The sequence below is a fragment of the Populus trichocarpa genome, chromosome 3 (assembly GCF_000002775.5).
Source record: "Populus trichocarpa isolate Nisqually-1 chromosome 3, P.trichocarpa_v4.1, whole genome shotgun sequence".
NCBI classification, from domain to species: Eukaryota; Viridiplantae; Streptophyta; class Magnoliopsida; order Malpighiales; family Salicaceae; genus Populus; species Populus trichocarpa.
The window spans coordinates 13,713,543-13,728,891 of NC_037287.2; the positions used below are offsets into that span (position 1 = coordinate 13,713,543).

General features: G+C 34.6%; 2 protein-coding genes across 4 annotated transcripts; one reads left to right on the forward strand and one right to left on the reverse strand.

The window, feature by feature from the left end:
• The first annotated feature begins 1,931 nt into the window (after positions 1 to 1,931).
• On the forward strand, positions 1,932 to 8,989 carry LOC7479228 (cullin-1). 3 transcript variants are annotated; one of them, XR_002980764.2, is made up of 21 exons: positions 1,932 to 2,154; positions 2,712 to 2,855; positions 2,952 to 3,051; positions 3,549 to 3,734; positions 3,846 to 3,893; positions 3,984 to 4,187; positions 4,269 to 4,346; positions 4,719 to 4,808; positions 4,906 to 4,986; positions 5,111 to 5,170; positions 5,572 to 5,598; positions 5,680 to 5,766; positions 5,857 to 6,006; positions 6,130 to 6,185; positions 6,290 to 6,410; positions 6,496 to 6,657; positions 6,795 to 6,938; positions 7,057 to 7,275; positions 7,412 to 7,579; positions 8,046 to 8,436; positions 8,651 to 8,989. XR_002980764.2 is itself a non-coding variant. In XM_024596747.2 (21 exons), exons 3-21 carry the CDS (start codon positions 2,722 to 2,724, stop codon positions 8,145 to 8,147), a joined length of 2,217 nt encoding a protein of 738 aa, XP_024452515.1. In that variant the 5' UTR covers positions 1,932 to 2,154; positions 2,542 to 2,569; positions 2,712 to 2,721; the 3' UTR covers positions 8,148 to 8,459. The 3 variants fall into 3 exon arrangements, 2 of the variants coding, with proteins under 2 accessions (XP_024452515.1, XP_024452514.1); XM_024596747.2 differs by lacking the exon at positions 8,651 to 8,989 and adding an exon at positions 2,542 to 2,569 and having other exon boundaries at positions 8,046 to 8,459; XM_024596746.2 differs by lacking the exon at positions 8,651 to 8,989 and having other exon boundaries at positions 8,046 to 8,459.
• A 255-nt stretch (positions 8,990 to 9,244) lies between these two features.
• LOC7465806 (probable protein S-acyltransferase 14) lies at positions 9,245 to 13,871 on the reverse strand. Its single transcript, XM_002304402.4, has 7 exons — positions 13,417 to 13,871; positions 12,108 to 12,354; positions 11,917 to 12,008; positions 10,722 to 10,845; positions 10,542 to 10,627; positions 10,379 to 10,444; positions 9,245 to 9,633 (listed from the first exon to the last, which is right to left on the reverse strand). The coding sequence occupies exons 1-7, from the start codon at positions 13,627 to 13,629 to the stop codon at positions 9,505 to 9,507; spliced, it is 957 nt and encodes a 318-aa protein (XP_002304438.3). The 5' UTR covers positions 13,630 to 13,871; the 3' UTR covers positions 9,245 to 9,504.
• Positions 13,872 to 15,349: the final 1,478 nt, after the last annotated feature.

Genomic DNA, 15,349 nt, shown 5'->3' on the forward strand with positions numbered 1-15,349 from the left:
TAAATATGCTTGATGGTGTTATAGTTACGAATAAATATTAAAAAAATAAAATTGACAAAGATAATTTTGAAAAAAATCATAACAAAAAATAAAACATATAAAAAAAAACCTGGAAAAAAACCCATGTAGAAAAATACTATAGCAATCCACATTGTTATGTAAGGAAAACTACAGTGCTTACCCTACATAATTTAGCCTTACTCGTAATTGTAATTCTCAATCAGTTTAATATTAAAAAAATAAAATCGACAAGGATAATTTTAGAAAAAAACATAAAAAGAGGGAAAACACTATAGCAATACACGGTAATTTGTGAGGAAAGCTACAATGATTTTCTCCTATATTGTAATTGTAATTCTCAACCAACTTAATATTAAAAAATAAAATCAACAAAGATAGTTTTGGAAAAAATCATAAAAAAATAAAAACAACAAAAAAACCATGTGGAGGAACACTGTAGTAATCTACAATGTTTTAAAGAAAAAAATTACAAAGCTAAATTCTCAACCAATTCTATATTAAAAAAAAAAATTAACGAATACAATTTTGAACAAAATCATAAAAAAAACCACGTGGGGAAACACCGTAGCAATCTACAGTATTTTATGAGAAAAGTTACAACTGTAATTCTCAACTAACTTAATATTAAAAAAATAAAATCGACAAATAATTTTGAAAAAAACCATAACAAAAAAAAAATAATATGGGAAAACACTATAGCAATTCACAATGTTTTTTTTTTATAAAAATTACAAAGTTAAATTCTTAATCAGCTCAATATTAAAAAAATAAAATCGACAAAGAAAATTTTGTGGAAAAAAATAATAAAAAAAAACAACAAAAATAGAAAAAAAAATCGGGGGAAAAAAACCAAAAAATAAAATCGATAAATAATTTTGAAAAAATCATAAAACAATTATGTGGGGAAACACTGTAGTAATTCACGGTGTTTTAAAGAAAAAAAATTATAAAGCTAAATTCTTAAGCAGCTCAATATTAAAAAATAAAATCGACAAAAATATTTTTATAAAAAAATAAAAAAAATTGAAAAAAAACCCAAAAAACAATAAAAAAAAGTATTATAATAATCCACAGTAACATGTGAGAAAAGATACACCCCCACACGTTTTAAAATATTACTTAATTTATGAAAAAAAAGAAAAAAATTAGGAAAAAAACCAAAAAAGAAGAAGAGGAAAGCACTGTATTACTGTAGCTTCCCCACACCTGTTTTAGAGTATTGCTTAATACTAAAGAAATCGGACATGCCAGCAAGTCTACAATCAAGCAAATACAAAGATGCATATTTGATAAGAAAAATGGAAAAAAAAAAAGGAAAGATCAGGAGATAGGTCAAACAGACTGAAATCTATAGGGCATAGTCCAACTAAAAACAGAATAAAATCTCAAACGTTTGATTACAATACATTTTACATCATCGTTTCCTGTCAAAAATCAAATTTTATCAAACAAAAAACTCAGCCCCCATTGTGATTGGGCAAAATTTATTTACTTTTTATTTAAAATTATTGTTTCTTATATATTTCATTTTTTAATATATTGATATTAAAAATAAATATTAAAATATTAAAAAATATTTTAACATATTAAAAAATATTTTAAAAATAATTATTACTGCACTCCAAAATATCACATGAATAATAAAGAGTGATTTATAAATTTCTATGCCATCAAAACTAATTATTGGTCTTTTTATAATAAAATATTTGAAAAAGTCTCCTGACGAGCATTAACCATCCTCAACTTGTAGTTTTTTTTTGTTTCAAAGATTCCCCGCCTCCTTTATATTAAAAAAAACATTTAATTGACAAATTGATTAAATCTAAGAATATAAGATTTAAAATATATAAATAATTGTAAAATCCTTAAACAAATAATAAAATACCATCCGAGATGTATGTACTCTGATTAAAAAAACTTCCCATACGGCTTATACATGCATCCCTGCTCTCGTTTCTTCACCTCTCTCCGTAGCAGAAAGAAAGGAAAACATCCCAGGAAACCCTCCCCTCTCCAAAATTCCTCTCTCTATATAGAACAGGTTATCAGGGTTTCTGTCTCTCAAATTCTCTCAATCATAAGAAAAAAAACTCTAACCTGATTTCTCTCGCCATTGTTTTCAATCCCCGTCTGGTACGCCCCTCTCAATATTTAGGGTTTACTAACCGGCTTTGTTTTTGTTGATTTTTTGTTATGCATTGAATGATTTTACCGATTCTGACAAGCAATATTGGTTGTGATTGGAGTATTTGTTTTCCAGTCGAGCTTTTCATCTTAGGTTTCCATTTTTAGAGTCTTGATTTGATTTAGAGTTTGTTTGTTTCTTTAGTATTACTGTTTAATTCCAATCCCAGGTTTTATGTTCTTGCGTTTTGATCGATTCTTTTTTGCGGATTTTTCATTATTTTATGGTTCTGGATGGCTTATGGCTATGAACCATTGTTAATATTTTTGTGTTTTGATTTAATAATATCTTGGGGTTTTTATTTTTTTATTGTTTGTTTGTTTTGTTTTGTTCAGCACTGCTAAACTGCACACACCTTTTTCTGTAAGTACTGGTTTGGACTTGGATTGATGTTTTTGTTCTGCAAAAAGGATTGAAAAGATCGGCATTATGATGAGCGGGGTCGAGTCTTTCACTTTTTAATTCGTGGGTGAGGGTTTTGATAATCTTCTTTATGTTTTAACAGAAGATTCATTATGAGTAAGGATCGCAAGACTACCGAACTTGAGGAGGGATGGGAATATATGCAGAATGGGATCTCAAAGCTGAAGGGGATCCTGGATGGATCACTAGAGCAATTCAGCTCTGAAGAATATATGATGCTTTACACGTATATTTCCTTTTCTTTTTTATTAACGTTGTTTTGATGAAATGGTTAGAAGATTCTTGCAAATGTTCTAATCTTTCTTTATTGTCAACACTTCAGAACTATCTACAATATGTGTACTCAGAAGCCACCAAATGACTATTCTCAACAGCTTTATGACAAGTATAAGGAAGCTTTTCAAGTATATATTAACTCCACGGTGAGGAGGATTGGCATCTGTTTTTTTCTCTTCAATTTGCTGTTTGATCCATATTTATCAGTTATCTTCTTGCAAGTACAACTGCTTTCCTCAAGACATTGTTATTGCCAATGTCTGCATTGTATGATCCGCTGGATAAGGTCTTTTCTTTCCATTTACAATGCAAAAAAGTAAAGCTACAAAACAATGATGTCTGCTGATGTTAGTTCTAAATCAACAGCTGTTTGGTGCAGCGTACAATGAGTTATTTTGTTATGCCATGTTGCATCTATCACTGCAATATAAAAATCTCTTCAGTTCAATGATCTTGTAAATTGAGGGTGGGGTATGGGTGGTTTGTTCTTGCAGTGTATCCCTGGGTTTTAGTTTTATTTATTAAAGAAGTTTCAGCAGTATCGTTTTATCAATGACCAGTTTGTTTTGCTTATCCTAATGAATAATTCAACTTTTTGGCCTTTTTTACTGTTTAACATTCATAGTTCTGTTTTCCTTGTCAGGTATTACCATCAATAAGGGAGAAACATGATGAGTTTATGCTGAGGGAGCTTGTAAAAAGATGGGTTAATCATAAAATTATGGTTAGGTGGTTGTCACGCTTCTTCAATTATCTTGACCGTTACTTCATTGCTCGGAGGTCACTTCCACCACTTAATGAAGTTGGACTGACTTGCTTCCGTGATCTGGTTTGCTAATTCCTTTGACTGCTTCATTTTCTCTAACCATCATTTGGATTACTCATTTTCCCGTTTCAGAGATTATTTAAATGATTCTGTTATCAATTTTCATTTTTTCAGGTTTATCAGGAAGTGCATAGTCAAGCCAAGGATGCTGTGCTTGATGTGGTAAGCTACTTGAACTTTTTTGCTTCTTTAGGCAGTGAGATTCAATTCCTCTTTCTAATAACAAAGTTGAAATTATTGTATGTTGGCCAGATTGGTAAAGAACGTGATGGGGAACAGATAGACAGAGCACTGCTAAAGAATGTTTTAGATATATATGTTGAGATTGGAATGTCACAAATGGATCATTATGCAGATGATTTTGAAGCACACATGCTTCAAGGTACTGGTGCTTACTATTCTGTTAAAGCAGCAAACTGGATTCGAGAGGATTCTTGTCCAGATTACATGATAAAGGCAAGAACTTATTTGCATGGGTCTTTCTAGTTGTTTTATGATTAACATTTTTTATCCTAAACACTGTTTGTGGACATGCAGGCTGAGGAATGCTTGAAGAGAGAGAGAGATAGAGTTTCTCACTACTTGCATTCAAGCAGTGAGATAAAATTAGTAGAGGTTAGTTGGCTACATATCACATGCACAGGATTATTGGTTTCTTCCTTTTCTGTGCTGGAAAATATGTATTTGCTCATTTATCATACCTGTTTTCACATATACCATGTGTTATGCAAATACATATCTTTGTTTTGATTACATGTTGTGTCTCTGCCTAATGGTAATCAGCTAACTAAACTTTTTTAAGGAAGCTATAATTTTTTTTTTATCTCATCTTGTTCCCTGTCCCTGTATTTGCTGTTTAGCGCACTTGGGGAGGACAAGGAATCTTGCTATTATTCCTTTTACTTGGATGCCATGACCTTACTGTATTGGTTTTTTTTTTTTTTAATGAATAGATTGTAGACTAATAAATAGCGACATGTTATGTAGAAAGTGCAACATGAGTTATTGGTGGTCAATGCAAATCAACTGCTAGAGAAGGAACATTCTGGAGTTCGTGCATTGCTCAGAGATGACAAGGTAAATGGTGGTTTGGCGTTGCTTCAAGTCCTGATTCTTAGTGGTCATTGTGTCATATACTGCAAATAATAATATATTCTCGGTTACACCTTGTCAGGTGGAAGATCTATCCAGGATGTTTAGGCTTTATCATAAGGTTACCCGTGGCTTGGAACCTGTTTCTAATGTATTCAAGCAGGTTGGTTGACATCCTCTGTTTTTGCTATTTTGCTACCAAAAGAGCCCTTTTATCATGTTTTTTTTTTATTACTGATCCTTCCCACAATTCTCAACAACCTACCCTCTTTTTGTGCTTTGGATAGCATATTACTGCTGAAGGAACAGCCTTGATCCAGCAGGCAGAAGACGCTGCGAGTAGCCAGGTTTGTTGCCGTGATTTTATTCTTTGCACTGCTTGATCTAAATTGGCATTTTAGCATCATTTTAGCTGCTTGCTACATGTGTTAAAATTATATTATGTGCGGTCACCAAGAGTTTTTGCATTTTTCATGTAATTTTGACCATTCTTATCAGCATTATAGTAGCTGGGGGAGGACAACACTAGTCTTGTAGTTATAATATTGTGTCTTTTACATTTAGAGCTGGTGCTCTTGAGGTTGTAATGCCGACTCCATATTTCCACAGCTATTTTTTAATAATGCAACTTCAGATTCAATATATATATATATATATATATATATATATATATATTTAGAAATAAGTTAGATGTATCTTTTTTTCAATTGTTAATTGTGGTGCTAAAGGTGGTTTTGTGCTTCCACAGGCTGCAAATGGTGGTGTTCAGGAACAAGTAAATCTTTTGCCTTCTATGTTTTAGATACCTATTGATAATTGGGAAGGTCAAATAATTGACTTGATGGATTGATTTCAGGTTCTCATTCGAAAGATAATTGAGCTGCATGATAAATACATGACTTATGTGACTGCTTGTTTTCAAAACCACACGTTGTTTCACAAGGTTGGTGGCAGACAACATATTCCGGCTCTTCAAGTTTTGTTTTGTCATTTTGTCTGACATGTTTGTCCTCCTTTTTGGGTTGTTAAATAGGCCATGAAAGAGGCTTTTGAGATCTTTTGCAATAAAACAGTTGCTGGGAGCTCAAGTGCTGAACTACTGGCAACCTTTTGTGACACTATCCTCCGAAAGGGTGGAAGTGAGAAACTAAGTGACGAAGCCATTGAAGAAACACTGGAGAAGGTGACCTTGCAAAGGATTTTAATTAATTTGTAAATCATTATAATGTAGTCTGATGGATTTTTCGGGGTGATATATTGAGACCTATTACTGATTATGGCTTTGAATTGTGGTGGATTTCTGTAGGTGGTTAAGCTGCTTGCATTTATTAGTGACAAGGACCTTTTTGCTGAATTTTATAGGTAGGACTGATCTCTGCCTTTCATTTCATATGTTTGTTGTTTGTACCGTTTCTTATTTAGTCATTAGTATACTTGATTTATATTCTTTTTTTGTCTTTTTCCAGGAAAAAACTTGCCCGTCGACTTCTTTTTGATCGGAGTGCTAACGATGAACATGAAAGGAGTATACTGTCAAAATTGAAGCAGCAATGTGGTGGACAATTTACCTCAAAGATGGAAGGAATGGTGAGCTGGGGGCACTGGTATAATGTTTGTCAATGTGTCCATGTAACTGTGGTGATAAATTGTCTCTTTTGTGTTTCTTTTCCAGGTCACAGATTTGCAATTGGCCAAGGAACATCAGTCCAGCTTTGATGAGTATCTTGCCAATAACCCATCCACACGTCCGGGGATTGATTTGCAAGTAAATGTTCTCACAACTGGGTACTGGCCAACGTATAAATCCTCTGATATCAACCTACCTGCAGAAATGGTAAGGATTTACGTTTTCATATTAGACAGTAGGGTTTTTTCTGTATTTGTGATGTAATGGTAATCTGGCAGAAAATCAAAAACAGAATTTCTTTTCCTTTTTCTTCAAAATGAACATTTTGGAACCTTTTGTTTCAGGCTAGGGGAGTGGAAGTTTTCAAGGAGTTCTATGACCTGAAGAGCAAGCACAGAAAACTAACATGGATTTACTCTTTGGGATCTTGCCACATTAATGCCAAGTTTGACCAAAAAACTATTGAGCTGGTTGTGACGACCTACCAGGTACGGTATCAAACCTACCTTTGTAGGATAGTGGAGGGATGATTTGCATATATTTTTCCATCATTATTGGATTGAGATGTTTGGTTCTGATTATTTGATTCCTGTCTATCTTCTACAGGCTTGTCTCCTGATGCTTTTTAATACTTCAGACAAACTCAGTTACTCAGAGATTATGACCCAGTCAAACTTGAGTGATGATGACTTGCCTAGATTGCTTCATTCCCTGTCATGTGGCAAGTATAAAATCCTTAGCAAGGAGCCAAACACAAAGACTGTTAACCAAAATGATTACTTTGAGTTCAATCACAAGTTCAATGATAGGATGAGGAGGATCAAGGTCTGATATTCTCTTGACACTCTCTACTGTCAATTATATTTTGATGTTTTACTACGTCATTGACACTATTGCCCTCTCACATTTGGGGTTGGGGTTTATACTCTGGATATTAAATACTTGAAATGGTGCAACTTAGGTTCCTCTTCCACTTGTTGATGAAAGAAAGAAGGTTGTTGAAGATGTCGACAAAGACAGACGGTATGCTATTGATGCTGCAATTGTGCGCATCATGAAGAGTCGGAAAGTGTTGGGTCATCAACAGCTTGTCTTGGAGTGTGTTGAGCAGTTGAATCTCATGTTCAAGGTATGGCATACACTTCCCTTCAAATTTATCAGACAAAGTTTAGAGAAACTGACAAATATAATGGGAGGATCTGGGGCCTGTGTTTAATTTTATGACTCGTATCAAGATTAGAAAATGCTATAGCCCTGTCGGTCCAGTGAGGGGATTGCTTTCAAAAAAATCTCACTTTCTGGTTCTTAGATAGAGTGGATGCTCTTATGAATTAATAGAACCCTGACATTTGCAAGCATGATACCTGTAGATAGAACATGAGTTTTTCTACTCTGCTATGATACTTCTTTCTGAATATGCGTAGTTAGCCTTTTTTGAAAAATCCACCTAAATCTCACCGGGTAAGGATTAGGAGGCTAGTAGCATTGCTGCTGTCAATAAAAAGATATCGAGGGGTATCCTCAATATTGGAAGACCTTTTCTTTTATGTAATCAACATATCCTTGTATGATAACCGATGGATTGTAATATGCAGCCTGACATTAAAGCTATCAAGAAGCGGATAGAAGATCTGATCTCCCGAGATTATTTAGAAAGAGACAAGGAAAACCCAAACATGTTTAAGTACCTGGCTTGATTTTTGCTTAAAAGGAGCTGAAAGGGAGTATACAGTTGCAGTTATTCAGATTAATCAATGTAAATGGCGTAGTTGCAATTGCCTTTAGTCATTACACAAAAAATGAGAATACAGGGTCAGGATTGTTGTACATTTTCTCCTCAATGCAGCCAGCTTTCTGCAGTGGTCTCATCTAACCCGCAGTTACTGAAGATCAATAGTAGGAAATATAACTTCTTATTGGCACAAGCTTGTTTGATGCCATATGCAATGTTGCCTTGCTATTACTACATTATCTCGTTGAAATATGGTAATTGCCCCATTTCGCTTTGATTTGCTATGTTGCACTATGGCACTGAAAAAAATTAGATCTTACTCTACGGAGAATGCATCCGCATCCTTTAGGAAAGCCTGTTATGATGATTGAAACTGCAATATGGTTTTCACAAGTGCATTAATTTTTTGAACGCGTAAAGGTGTTGCTGGTCCTGGATTTCGATTCAATTGTTTGTGCGTGTGTACAGGTTATGCTGTCAGGCATGTTGTATCATCCGATGGTGTAACCCTAGGCGGAGTTGCAATAATTCTCAAAATCGGGAGTCTTATGGAGGCTGAGATTCCGTGCTCTGTTTCTCTTTTCCGTAACGGCCGCCCTTTCTAGAACAGAAGTGCCAGATGTGGTAGTTGGCCCCTCCCCGAATACACTCCTCTTTATTTCTTGGTTATATATCGACCGCAAACAGTCTTTTTAGGTTTCCCTCAAAATTTGACGTGGCTTCTCTTCTTTCTGGTCCAGCCTTGTATATAATTTGTATTGAGCTAATTGACCTCATCTGAGTAAAATTGATCTGAGTTCCATGCGAGAGTACCCGCCCCTCCCTCGTGGGAACTGCATTTTTATGAGACGATTAGGTAACCATCAATCCGTTCTTAAAATGGTTAATTGTCGTCTCTCCTAAAGGTATGCGTGAAACTTTTTCAGGTTTCGTCAATGCTTGCTCGTATTTGTTTTTCTTTTTGGAGGGGGAAATTAGAGGGATGGCGGTACAGTTGCAGGCCTGCCCCGGAACGAAACTGGCATTTAGTGTCGGTGATAGAGAAAAAAGGCTTGTAAATAATTTTAGCATGGGAAAACAAGAGAATTTATAGCAGTCCAAAATAGTCTTATGTTATTTTTTCGACTGGCTAGTCCCAGAGTACAACGTTGGTAACCGCACACAGACACCTTCCAAGCACTACGTATTTTTCAAAATTGACGCACCTCTACATGAATATACCTATATCTTCTTCCTCGCCCAGATCCGCTTTGAGTGAGCCTTTTTTTAAGAATGTCAAAGCACTAAAAGACGATTGATGCCATTCAAACTGATAGATGCCATTAGAGCTGCTGGAGCTCATCCAAGTCGGGTCTTGTTGGATATTCAAAACCTCGAAGCACTGGCATGCATTCCAAATCCTCTTCTGAATAAGCAGGGATGAACCAGCATCTCTTATCCACCCCAAACACCTGGCATAGAAAACAATAACTCGCCATTATGATCAGCTTTTCTCCTCTACATATCAAGTAGCGTGACAAATCATAGCAAACATGATCTGAATACCAAGAGTCTATTCAGGGACAGACACAAATAACTCTTAGTTTCTCAACTGTGATCATATGGTATGGAAAGCCAGTAATGAGGAAGCTTTAGAACCGTGTAAAGCATAGAACCATCCAAGTTTGAATCTTACATTAGTGCAACCTGCTTCTATGTGCAGTTTGACATGCAAGTGCCATCAGCTTGGGAAATGTCAATGTCATCCCAATTGCAATAAACAGATACTAATCTAATAATTTCCCGAGTGAAAGGTGACCTCAACAAAATAAGAACACGGGCTGGGATGAATGTCAGTACATATGGGGACATGAACAAGCCGTTTTCCATTTAAGGAATCAAATCATCAATTATGATGGAGAGCGGAACTGATTATGAAAATGTGTAATGGGAACACAAAGTGTACACCACGTTGCGATCCAAACCTCAATTTCAAGGAACAGTATGGTCCTTGCAGGTTTGGAATTACTTCGTGAAAGTTCAAAAATATGCATGCAACTTGCGCAGGCTTTTTTCTGCTCTAGCAGTGCAAGTGCAGTGTAAAACCTCATTATACAATGAAATGGTTATAAATTGAAAGGTAAAAGAAATGATGAAGAAGCAAGCACACATACACAGTGATTAGATAAAGATTAATGGGAAGGACCGAAAAATAACCTGTTCAAAGTTTTTCCTTCGACCAAGGTCATAACGCCATTTAGGATTGGTTTTCTTCTCGAATGCCTGAAAGTAAGAAAATGAACTTTTAATTGCGGCACCAGATGAAAACCTCTGTAACATGTGAGGAAAGAAAAGAAGCAAACATAGCAAAAGGCATCACCTCAATGGTGGTGGTATTGCCTAACACCAACGATATGTGCATAACCAGGAAGCCCATAATACTCAATGCAAATGATAAGTTCAAAACTGAAATAATCAAATGATAAAAGTAAGAAAAAAAGAAAAGGACACAGACAAGAAATGAAAATGGACAAAACAGACAGATTTCCCTCCAACTTACCAAATGTGACAAAAGTGGCAACAAGGGTTCCCGGTGTTCCATTTATTACACCATCAGTGAAAAATGCTATAAACAGCCTCAATAAGGATAAAGTGACAAGAGTTGTCAAGAGAAACGTGTAAAACTGCATAAGAAATAAGCAACAAAAACTACATTGGGAGTTTGTTTCAGAGAGGAGGATATATTTATAGCATGATAAGATTAAAATTTTTAATAAAGAGAGGATGTAATAATTTATTAGCAATCAATGTATGTCGATATTCCACAATAGAGAAAACAGAGGAGGGGTTACAGGTGTGCACAAATGGCAAGAATGACCAGTGCTTTAGATGCATTTCAATGGCTATTTGCACCAGCCATCTGTAGATAATTTAGAGTACTTGCAAGAAACTATTAAAGAACACTATCTCAAGCATATGCCTCGCAGAACAGCAAAGGTATGAAATAGAGTCTTGAATTTGCAGTTATTTATGGAATAGAAAGTTATTTCCCCTGTTGGTGCTTGAAGTTGTGAGCCTTGCAACCCACAGAATGAAGGACAAAATGAAAAAAGAGAAACCGGAGTTCATTAATGGTGAGGACATCATATAATCAATGGTCAGAGAGAGAGAGAGAGAGAGAGAGGAAGTCAGGTAATTTATTTAGGAAGGTGAGGGAAGATGAAGCAGCAGCTTTTACATGGAATCAGAAGTATAAAACTATTATGACATAATAATGTGATTTGGAACAAGTAAGATTATTTATCCAGTAGCTTCTAATACAGCTTCCAAGAGCAACACACACCTTCCAGGTGCCACAAGAATTTTACATTTATCTGTACAAGCTCCATCTTTCACCATGCCAATGATCAATTTCTTTATAGTCAAGCAATCTTTCTCACAAACATTTTTGTGATACTTTAGGATGTACATGTATGCTGTGAAGATATAGGCATACGATTGATACCATCAAAAGCAATTGTATCTTATTGTAAGTTGAGTAAAAAGATTTGATGAGTCAAGACAATGTTATATGCATATAAAACATTTCTCAGATGTTAATTTATGTTTTATGCATATAGAAAGTTGATTTCAAAATTGTTAAACCATGAATTAGCTGTACACAATGATAATTCCATTCATTGAGATAAATAATATGCATTCCCACTCTGGAATATGCATCAATATACCCAAGTTTCTTATGATAGTTAACATACCAAGAAAAGAAGGAAATACTTGTAGTTCAATGCCCCAACACAATTCACGACCCATACGCAATGATGGTCCATTTTCAATATACACCTTCCACCTGAAACAATTAACAAATGAAGCTACCTTTAGTTGAGATTAAACAGCAGCTAGGCTTCTAGAAAAGAAAACCATGTAGACTCAAAGAAGAAAAACTCACAAACAGAACAGTGATGGCAACGGGGAGGTTTACACTGGTTGCATTTTCGACAGACTCGTAGTTGTGGATTAGCTGGCTCACCGAATGTAGCCGGTTGATTTAAAGCTAAATCCGTGCCTTCATATCCTAATCCCACCAATGGATCAGCATCACCACTCTCCTCGTCTATTGATGGCCTCCAATTTGGTGGGACACCACCAGGATCAGTTAGAACAGTAGTGAAGTAGCTCCATAATAGCATCACCAGCTACATAACCAAATCCCACTAATAGAAATTCAGTATTATAGAGTTCTTTTTACAGTTATTGGACAAACTCATTTTTAGATAGAGGACCACTACTATGTTCACCGAATAAGTTCACCAACATTATCCCACCCACTTAGATTGGTAGCTGGCTTGGCAGCCATTCATTGTGCACGGATGTTATCCAGCATACATGGAAGCCTGTGGCAGCCTGCCACAACTCGGTGGATGGTTAAGTGAAGGTATTATGCTCATCAGTTTCCTTCCATATATGATGCTATACATGGGAGAGAAAGATAATTCTCCAAAGTCCCACAACTCAATAATCCAATACATCTCCTAAATTGTTCTCAATAGTAATAAGCCAGTTAACGACCATTAGCAAGCTGTTTGTTAAAAAAATACAGGAGATATTGAATTTAAGGTCAATTCCAATACATCTCCTGAATTGTTCTCGATAGTAATAAGCCAGTTAACGACCATTAGCAAGCTGTTTGTTAAAAAAATACAGGAGATATTGAATTTAAGGTCAATCCTACCCGATTGTATGGAAACTTGAGAAGATCAAGGAACCAACATGGAAGTCCTTTGTTTGGTCAGTAAGAACTAGAGGAAATTGAGTTCAGATATTACTTATTTCAGCAAAACGAATCAACATGAATTGCATACGAGCTAACCGAAATTGAATCTATAACAGCCAAAACCCAAATTGCATATAAACTGATATGAAAATGCTAGACATGTATTTGTGTGGCTGCTAAAAAGCTGTTTTCAGTCGCAATGGTAAATGTTGCTAGCTAACATTTAAAACCTGAAATAAATATCGCAATAAAGAATCCCACTTTGAAATCCATGTAAAGAATTCCTTCGTATATGATAAACATTCTTAACACCGGCTCAATCTATGCATTGGTTGCTTACAATCCAAAGCAGGGTTATCATTTCTAGTATTAGCCTAAGAATTCAGCCTTTGCATGCAATACAAACCACAACAACCATAAAACATCAACAGTGACAAAAAAACATCAAAACCTTTTAAAAAAATGAAAGGACAGTGGAACTTACCAAGGAATGGAACAAAACCAAGACAAGGAAAGCGACAAAAGAATCCAGGCCACCGTGAAAAAGAGCTGGACCATAATTAGCTACAACAATAACATAATATGTAACCCCAATTATGCCAAGCACTAATACTATCATGATGGAACCAAGAGCACGCAGTGCTGTACAAAACTTGAACACGTTCCATGCCATTACCGACTTTCCTGATTTCTGCATAATTTGACTTCAATTCAACCTGAAGATTCGACTTTATAGATCAAATAATGGAGATGGGATGTGATTGGGTTTTATAGTCTTTCAAAATCCAGATGAAGACTTGATTTTTGGTTTTCAGGAGTGCTAAAATTGAAATTTATGTTAGTCTGAAAATGGTGCTCCGTTTGATGTTGAAGGAAGAAGATGTAAGAGAGAGAAGAGAACATCTATGTGGACTATGGGCATAATTATCATTGTCGTTGTTAAAAATGAGAGCTGCCTTTGACAACGAGTTTCATTGGGCTTCAGTTTTAGGTTTTGGTACTCAAGACAACTTGTGAAGCAAGCAGCCTGTAAATGCTATTGGGATTTGCTTGCCGGTTGGGCTTTTCAAGACTTGTTTAAAAAGCAGACTTCAAACCTTAACAGATCGTTCTAGGAGTAAATTATATAATATATTCGTGCCTCCTAGTTTTGAAAACTAAGTTAAATAGTCCCTTTCTTTTTTAAAATAATTAGTTGTATTTTAAATCTATTTCCAATTTGATCCTTTTCTTCATGCTGTGGCCCTTCTTATCATGTTTTATTTTTAAGAAATAAAAAAAATAGAGCTTAAAAAATGGTTGAAGGATAAAATATTAAGGATTCTTGGTAGATATGTAAGAATTATTTGTGATGGTGGGGATAAATAATTTTTTAAAAATATATTAAAAATTAAATATATCAAATAAAGTTTAATGGTAGAATTCAATTATAATAAGTGACTATAAGAGAGGAAAAATCAATATTTAATTTTGAAATAAACATGTTAAAGTTTCAAAAAAATTCTTTTAACATTTATCCTTTTAATCCATAATCAAATACAACCTTAGATTGGATTTGGTTAAAAAAGAAAATGTCGGGCCAAGACAGTGAAAACAATATGGTACGAGATAAGATGTTCGTGACAAGGCTAATTTGTATCTAGGGACAAGAAATAAATATTTAATTATATCTATATCTGATATTGAAGGTGAAAGTAGAATAGAATAAAAAAAACATATATTTTTATCTTGTCCTTGTTGTTGATGTTATCTTCAGAATGTGTTATAGGTATTTTTTATTATAATTTCTTTTATATGATGTTAAATTTTTAAATATCTCCCACACAATAGGAAAAAATATATTTCCCACCACATTTTGCATATTTTGTATTTTTAATATTTCTTCCTCAAAAGAATTATGCTAGTTTAAACTAAAAAATGATATATAATAACTCCTATATACATAAAATCACATAAAAGTAGATTAGTAGGAAATAGAATTCTTATGGTATATTGTATAACGTGTAAGAATAATAAAATTAAACATAATAAGTTTAAAATTATTTTAAAAAAACATAATTTAAGAAAAAAAATGTCTAAGAAACAAAAGAAACTGGACAGCCCATGCAAGCCTGGGCCATGACCCGACTTGCTCGGGCCTTAAGCTACGCCCGCCCATTTTCTTTTAGAGAGAGAGAGAGAGAGAGAGAGAGGAGATGCCATCCAGGACCAGTATGAGATTCTAATTAAAAGGAGGCGTTTTTACAAAGATAATTATTAATGCTGTAAGAAAAGGCATTTAAGGATGTTTGATGTGTTGATAAATTATTATTTTCTTATAAAAACAGAGAGAATACATAACTTATGATTAGTAATTAAAATCGAGTTAAAAAGAAATAAAAGTTATTTGAATGTTTCATATCTCACGAGACAGAAAG

Bases quoted from the DNA above. Each gene is read 5' to 3' on its own strand.
- LOC7479228 (XM_024596747.2), top strand. From the start codon at position 2,722: ATGAGTAAGGATCGCAAGACTACCGAACTTGAGGAGGGATGGGAATAT. The intron at 4,809-4,905 runs GTAAATGGTGGT...ACACCTTGTCAG, and splicing joins CATTGCTCAGAGATGACAAG to GTGGAAGATCTATCCAGGAT. The intron at 4,987-5,110 runs GTTGGTTGACAT...TGCTTTGGATAG, and splicing joins TTTCTAATGTATTCAAGCAG to CATATTACTGCTGAAGGAAC.
- LOC7465806 (XM_002304402.4), bottom strand. From the start codon at position 13,629: ATGCAGAAATCAGGAAAGTCGGTAATGGCATGGAACGTGTTCAAGTTT. The intron at 10,628-10,721 runs GTAAGTTGGAGG...TGATTATTTCAG, and splicing joins TGCCACTTTTGTCACATTTG to TTTTGAACTTATCATTTGCA. The intron at 9,634-10,378 runs GTTATTTTTCGG...TTTCTATGCCAG, and splicing joins GAAGGAAAAACTTTGAACAG to GTGTTTGGGGTGGATAAGAG.